Raw genomic sequence first — 7,890 nt, 5'->3', positions numbered from 1 at the left:
AACACCCTTAAAAGTTAAAACCCTCCACTAAAGCCAAAAAAAAAAAAAAAATGCAAAAAGAATTCCCAAAAAGTGCATAATGGGCTGTAAGTTGACCAATCAAAATCGCAAAGCTCAGTTTCGTAGTGTGGAAGTATTCGGCATGAAATCATGTAAACAAAATAACAAGTAGAAGATATAATAGTAGTGTAATACTGGAGTGTCTGTAGCCGGCCCCAAGCAGCAGGCTGGCCGGCCGGCCTGCCTGCCTGCCTGCCTGGCTGCTGCCCATCTTTTGCCTCGTTAGATCTTCATGCAAACCACCAAACAGATGGCTATGTGCAGTGCACATGCATATGTATAAATACATATTCACCCATCACTCTCAAAGGACTCAAGTCTTTGATCAACTCACTCATTTGGTTAACTCCAAATTTTACTCCGGTTCTATATAAAACTTGAACCACTCTCAGAACTTTTTCTTCTTTCTTGCTCTCTCTCCCTCTCTCTCACGTGCGCGCACACACAGAAGAAGAGCTCTTAAAGGCTAAGCTATATATTTTCACAGTATTCGTGCTTGAAATCCCACTTTTGATCCCAAGATGAGGCAGGCTGGGACGTATTCGGGGATACTATCAGGAGGGATATCTGGAAAAACTGGACCTCATTCATTTCCGTTGGCTAGAATAAAGAAAATCATGAAGAAATCAGGAGATGATGTGAAGATGATATCTGGGGAGGCTCCCATTGTTCTCTCCAAGGCTTGTGAGCTTTTTGTTGAGGAAATTACCAGAAGGGCTTGGATGATGACCATGCAAGGCAAGAGGAGGACACTTCACAAAGAAGATGTTGCTTCCGCTGTTATAGCCACCGATATTTTTGACTTTCTTGTCAATTTGGTTTCTGAACGCTCTGCTACTTCTGAGCAGGAGGAGATCACTACTCCACCAGCCATGGATTTGGAGAGATAAACTGAAAAGAGCAAGATAAATAACTATTATATATAACCTCTCTTTATTCTTCGTATACTATTGTTTTCCCCCTTATAATTTTCATATACAGAATATAAACAGTTTCTATGATGATTACTGTCAATTGGAGCCACAAGATTAAGCATCTTATTTCAACATTGTAACCTTGATTAAATGTGTATTATTTTGACAATTGCTTCTTAATTTCTCAGAACTCAACCCTACGTGTTGCGGCCTGTAACAGGTTCCATCCACAAGGCATGTAATGTTTTTATTTTCTGCATTTGAAAAAACGAGGTATATTTCAAATAGTTGACTTTGTACCATTGAACTCCAACGAAGGCATTTAATCTAAACCGGTTTGGAGCTGAACCCCCAGGGCCAAGTATTTCCAACAATTTGATGCAACTTCGTGCATTTTAGCTGGAGGAAGCCGGCCTTTTGCATGCCCTTGGTCACAAAATAATAATAATAAGAATACTAGGAGAGTAAGTATACATGTTTTTGTTAAACTTTTTGTGAAACCTTCAGAGTATACATGTAGGATATCAAATTAAAAACGTTCGTTCATAATAAGAACATCAATTACAATCAATGGGTCAACAATTCTCATATTAAAAAAAGTTACCTGCAACGCGGAATATCGACAAAACTGCAAATTAGCTGACCATACAAATAAATTTTAGTTCAATATCATAATAATACAAAAAAAAAAAAAAACGTGTACTCATCTGAAACTAACATTTTAGAAATAATTAGCCATCCTACTAAAATTTAGATTGAGTTTGTATTTTGGAATATAGAAGCATTAAAATCTGAGAACATGAATTAAAACGACGGGAAGACCCAAACTGGCGGACCTATGTGACTAAAAGACTGAACACCACCAAAGCGCTCAAATTTGCCATCTCCAAGGTCGTAAATGCCCATGTCCTTGCCACCCCCAATCCCAGTATCATCGTAGGCTTCTCGGTAGGCATTTATGCAATCATCGGTAAAATAAAGGGATAATTTCAGAAACCTCCCCTGAGGTTTCTGACAGTCTCAAGGACCTCTCCTGAAGTTCCGAAAATCCCTTATACCTCCCCTGTCAGATTGTTGGGTCCCAAAATGACTTGAAAGACGTTGAATTGACACAAATATTCCTGCTGTTGAAATAATATATTCTGATAATAACATGAATTAATTAGTGAAATGAGTAATAGAAAGGATTAAGTAACTTAACTGGAATTTGATAATAAAATGAATTGCTAATTTCGGCTAAAAGAAAAGGCGCCAAAAATGGGCGCCCATTTGGTTGTTGATGTGACAATGGTAGCTGACTGAACGTTAATTTTGGTGAGGAATAGACCTTCTTGAGCCATACTGATCATGAGAAGAGCATTTGAGAGCTCCAGGAGAAACGGGAGAATTCTTTGAAGAAATTGAGTTCTGGAAATTGAGCTGAAATATTGCTGCAAAGGGTGAACTGTTGGTGTTCTGAGAGCATCTGAAGCAAAGCAAGGTTAGATACTACGTAGTATATGGCTGATGAAGGTTACTGACCGTGTGGAAACTGAGCATGTCTTCTTATTTTTCTACATTAGCTCTGCGTTTCTGCTTTTGTTATTGATATGATCACCTGACAATGTTTTCATTATTTCTGGTTATAATAGTTATAAACTAGAATGTGTATTCATGCATATGTGATGGTGCTGTTTATATGCATCATACAAAGTGGTTTGCATGAGGTCTAGGGAGTTACTCTGTCATAGTATTATATGTTTGTATACATTGAAGTTCATAAATGGTGTATCTGATGTTGTAAGATGGTGACTGGTGATGTGCATGACATTGTACTCCATTGTGGAGGGACAAAAGTTCGAATTTCCAATATAAATCCTGAAAAATACACTTTCATTAATCTGCTGAATGATGTTGTCGAGAAGGCATTACATGAACTGCCTGGAAATATTAATCTTCTTATACATATGAGATGTGCAATACCGGGAACAGAAGCTTACATTAATGTGAATGATGATGAAACTGTCCATGATATGTTCAGTGTGTATGAAGGTCAACCAGTCATAAATATAGAGGTGTTCAACATGGACATTATCCCAACTGAACAACCTGTCATGTTGTTGAGAAAGATTGATGGTGAGAGTGAGCACATAGAAATTCAGAACAAACATTCTGCCTTGGCTGCTGATGAGCAGAATGTTCATGTTATTGACTCCCAGGATGAGGGGTATGAGGGTGAATCGAGCTCTGATGAATCATGGAAGCAAGGATTTTGATGATGACAATGAAGATGATATAGGTGATGAGCTAATGGTTCTGTCTGAGAATTCTAGCAGTGATGAAAGTTTTCAAAACTTGGATAATAATGAAACTGGTGATCTAATTGTACCAGATTCTGAATCTGAGCAAGAAATGGACCATTTAAAAGAAGTGCTAAGAAACAAGATGTGGACTTACAATCCAAGAGAGGACATAGAATTCAAGAAGGGACAGTTATTCACTAATGTTGATGCCTTTAGAGCAGCACTGAAGGATTATGTGATCCAAAAAGGATTTCACATCAAAAGGCTGAAGAATGAGAAAACCAGGTGTACTGCAATCTGTGATGTTGCTGGATGTACATGGAGGATTCATGCGTCCCCTATAGCTAATTCAGTAACATTTATGATTAAGACATACACACATGAACACACATGTGTGATGGATAATAAAAATCGTAAGGCCACCTTTGACTGGATGGCCAAAAAACTGATAGCTGTGAGAACCTATCCTAACTTGTCAAGAAAGGGCATTGAAGCTGAGATGCTAAAATATGGCGTGCATCCTAACAAACAGCAAGTGTATAGAGCCAAACAAAAGGCAAGAGAAGAGATTGAAGGCACACATTCAGAATCATATAGTAAACTGTCCAAATATGTTGTGCTTCTTAGGCAACATAATCCTGGTAATGTTTATAAGATTCATTATGACAGACCAAATCTACTAGTTGAACCAAGGTTCCTGAGACTTTTTATTAGCTTTAAAAGTCAGAAAGATGGATTTTTAGGTAGTTGTAGATCCTTTGTTGGATTTGATGGATGTCATTTGAAAGGTAGTTTTGGTGGAGTATTGCTGGCTGCTGTTGCATTAGATGGTAATAACAGCATATTTTCCATTGCTTTTGCTATTGTTGAGGTAGAAAACAAAGAGACTTGGAGTTAGTTCTTTCATTTCTTTGAAAAATTCTTTGGACCATTCGATAACAACTGTCCCTTAACTGTCATGAGTGATAGACAAAAGGTATTACTAAATACTTTACTTCGCCAAATTTGGACAACCTGCTGTGTAGATATGGTAAAAAAGGCTGACTGATTTTTTGCTTTTGATGTAGGGGTGAACATTGTATATGAACAGCTGCTGCCATCTGCAATTGGAAGATACTGTTGCAGACATATTTCCATGAACTTTAAGTCTCAATTCCCTGGAGTGTTACTGAGCACCTTCTTTTGGCAAGCTGCTAAGAGTTATGATGCAATTGGATTTACACAAGCAATGCAGAGAATCAAGGTCATGAATATAGAAGCATGGAGGTACTTATCCAAGATTCCAGTTTCTACTTGGGCTAGACATGCTTTCTCAACAGATTTGAAATGTGACCATGTCACAAACAATTTCACGGAATCCTTCAATGCTTGGATTGGAGACTTAGGGTGCCAACCAATACTGACACTTGTTGAAGGACTGAGGAAAAACTTTATGAAGAAATTACACAAAAGGTACCAAAAGGCTTGCACATGGACGTCTGCTATCCCAAAAAACATCATAGAAAAGCTCAAGAAAATTGTAATACATTCTAGGAGATGTTCATTGCAGATGGCCAGTGAGGATTTGTTTGAAGTTACTGATGGTGACAGAACGTTTATAGTGAGTTTGAACCAGAAAACTTGTGACTGTGGAGCTTTCCAATTGTCTAGACTCCCATGCAAGCATGCTGCACTTGGAATTGTATACAGAAGACAGAAGTTGGAGACATACTGTGATCCTTGCTTCTCAACAGAAATGTATCTCAAGACATACAGTGGCATGATACATCCAATTCCTCACGAGAAGAGATGGCCTCCATTAATTGATGTCACACCAAAAACTGTCTTTCCACCACCATTGAGAAGAGCTCCAGGTCGTCCAAGAGTTAATAGAAGGAGAGGGCCTGATGAGCCAAGCCAATCTCAAGCAAAAAGGTCAACCACTATGAGATGTGGCAACTGCAAAGCTACTGGACATAATACTATAACATGTCAAAGAACACCTGTGAGACAAAGGAGTACAAGCACCAACACAAACAAGGTTCAGTCTAGTGGTTTAATTGAGAGACTTGAAATTGCTAAGCGAGCTTGTAATTTGTTATTAATTTTCATGTCAGGGGACTCAATTTGTTAGAGGAAAGCCAGGAAGGGGAATTGCAAATACAGGACTTGCAGGATCTGTTCTATGGGTTATAATTCTTTTAGATTCAGAAACAGACTTTTCTTATGTTGCTGTTGTCTGATGAGCTAATGCTTGCTATTGATTTGTGCAGGATCATGCTGATGGCAATGTGCCTATTGTCGTTTCTAGTCAAGGCAGTAACCCAAGTTCATCAACTCAATCACCATTAATGAATGCTGACTTGAATCTGCAAACAGCAACCAATGCTACTAAGAGAAAGGTATTTGTTCCTTAATCCTTTTTCAGAGATAGCTGCACTTTTAATGCTTATTTACATGCCTATATATTAATACATACTTCATCTGCAATTTCAGAGAGGACGACCTTCCAACAAATCTGCTCCATCTGTTGTATATAACCCCAAAAGGAAAACTTCAACAGTAGTACCTCAACCATTTGCAGGAATGCATACTGCTGCACTACATCCCAGTGGAAGTGCCCAAGTACAAACTGATGTCAACATCAATGCTTCAGTTTCTCATGATTCTCACAATGTCAGCAGCAGCTTCACCTTTTAGTAGAATCTATTAAGAGTCTTTTGTTATTTGGATATCAGAGGACATGAATATCTGATCATTACTTGTCGACATAGGAGAAATGGCAATATCTGATGTCTTGGTTATCTAATTTTGGTATCTGAACATTAGTTATCTGATGTTTTGGACAAATTTATCTTTTTGTATCAACCTGGATGCATGAGTGGAAAGATTTGGCTATTGTACACTCAAAGTGCTACTCAACAGAAGACTGAAGTTCCATTTGCACTATTACTTGTACACTGTATTTTTGTATAATCTGTCATATGGTATTCAATAAGCAAAACTGGAAGCACATGATAATGAATCTGGTTCTTTACTATTATGAATCAATACTCATTTGATATCTTTTACAGTCAACATAACAACATAGACAGCTAAAAATACAAGGTTCATTAAAAGCATCAATTTCACTATGGAGTTGAACTTGACAGCATTCAATTTCTGCACTTGATCACCTCTTTGTATGATTGAATGTCCTCCTGCTCTTTGCCTGCTCACTTGACCATCTTCAGACCCTTCGAACCACTGAAACAATATCAACAACAAAATGTAAATAGTTATGAATAACAGGTTCATTATAAGCAGCCATTTCACAATGGAGTTCGACTGCTCTACTTTGGCAAACTGTATCTGATCCTCCTTTTGCATGCTTGAACGTTGATCTGTTCTTTGGTTGCTCACTTCACCTTCTTCAGGTCCTTCGAACCACTGAAAGAATTTGCAATTTGAGCAGCAGAAATAGAGCTTGTTCGGATTCCTCCTGCTCTCAGAAATCTTAATACTTGCTTTCCGATGACAATGGCAATATCTATTTCTTATTGAAAATGAAGTTGGTGAATTCCATGATGAATCTACCAGGCTTGAAGAAGCCATGTGCATCTGTTTGTACGTAGTTTAGCTTTGCTACTTGTATGAGCACTTTTGCAGAAACCTCAGCCACAACCCAACAACATTCACTGCTTTCTCTTGCAACTTCAGTAGGCAATTATGTAGAGCTCCAAAGCAACACAACTGTTTCTTATTACCGTTACAAAGAACTGCTTTGAGAGCCGTTGGCATGAACCAGAAGACAATTTCTTGCAATACAGCCTTACCTTTTTCCATCAGTTTCACATACACCCCCTGCAATTTCAAAGGAACTAGATTCCATTGAAATTTTCAACATAAACATCCTCACTAATGACAATCTTGAGGGCAGAGGTGGAATTTCTTTATTTTCTCTCTCCTAAAACACATTTTATATTCATTGTCCACCTCAATTGGGTTGGACCTGAAACTATCTACTTAGTTTTAGGGGAGGTATAAGGGATTTTCGGAACTTCAGGGGAGGTCCTTGAGACTGTTAGAAACCTCCCAGGGGAGGTTTCTGAAATTATCCCTAAAATAAATACAATTAGGCCTAATGACCCCAGGAAAGCTGCCAGTGGTGGCATCAATTGAGAATGCAACATTATGCCCAACGAAGATTGACTTATTTCCCAGGCTTGAAATCTCTTCCCCTCGGCCGTTGGTTAAATCCAATTGGATGACACGAAATTTCTCGGCCCCCATATTCCCCGTCGTCCCTGACATAGATCCCGTCTCGAGCAACTATAAATAATTGATCATCACCTGCTGCGGATGGGGATGATTCTGCCGGTAGATATAATTTACACCTGCTAATGGATGTTCCATCCTTGAATTTGGGATCTATGCTAAAGGGATTTTTTGCGACGGAGGGATGATGATCAGGTGCTGAAACATCCCAAACCCAAACATGACCTCCGAAACCGATCGCGTAGAATTTGCCATTGTGGTAATTTTTTTTTTTTTCAATTGTCATCTCTACTCCTACTCCTACTCCTACTCTATCTACGGGGGAGGCTCAATTGAGCCTATGGGAACCGATGGGGACAGAACCACCACCCGATCAGACGGGTGCACTACGCACCCGT

At 38.8% G+C, this 7,890-nt stretch overlaps 2 protein-coding genes across 2 annotated transcripts; both read left to right on the top strand.

The window, feature by feature from the left end:
• Nucleotides 1–581: 581 nt before the first annotated feature.
• On the top strand, nucleotides 582–950 carry LOC113780895 (nuclear transcription factor Y subunit C-2-like). Its single transcript, XM_027326676.1, has one exon. It carries the CDS (start codon nucleotides 582–584, stop codon nucleotides 948–950), a length of 369 nt encoding a protein of 122 aa, XP_027182477.1.
• Nucleotides 951–3,263: 2,313 nt separating this feature from the next.
• On the top strand, nucleotides 3,264–5,935 carry LOC113780894. Its single transcript, XM_027326675.1, has 5 exons — nucleotides 3,264–4,149; nucleotides 4,324–5,240; nucleotides 5,353–5,424; nucleotides 5,509–5,637; nucleotides 5,732–5,935. Exons 1-5 carry the CDS (start codon nucleotides 3,264–3,266, stop codon nucleotides 5,933–5,935), a joined length of 2,208 nt encoding a protein of 735 aa, XP_027182476.1.
• Nucleotides 5,936–7,890: the final 1,955 nt, after the last annotated feature.

This window comes from Coffea eugenioides, chromosome 8, assembly GCF_003713205.1.
Source record: "Coffea eugenioides isolate CCC68of chromosome 8, Ceug_1.0, whole genome shotgun sequence".
Classification (NCBI taxonomy): domain Eukaryota; kingdom Viridiplantae; phylum Streptophyta; class Magnoliopsida; order Gentianales; family Rubiaceae; genus Coffea; species Coffea eugenioides.
This window is presented reverse-complemented; position numbering and strand designations above follow the sequence as displayed.

Coding starts and splice junctions, on each gene's coding strand:
- LOC113780895 (XM_027326676.1), top strand. CDS start 582: ATGAGGCAGGCTGGGACGTATTCGGGGATACTATCAGGAGGGATATCT.
- LOC113780894 (XM_027326675.1), top strand. CDS start 3,264: ATGGTTCTGTCTGAGAATTCTAGCAGTGATGAAAGTTTTCAAAACTTG. Junction 5,425..5,508: donor TTGCAGGATCTGTTCTATGG/GTTATAATTCTT, acceptor TGATTTGTGCAG/GATCATGCTGATGGCAATGT. Junction 5,638..5,731: donor CCAATGCTACTAAGAGAAAG/GTATTTGTTCCT, acceptor CTGCAATTTCAG/AGAGGACGACCTTCCAACAA.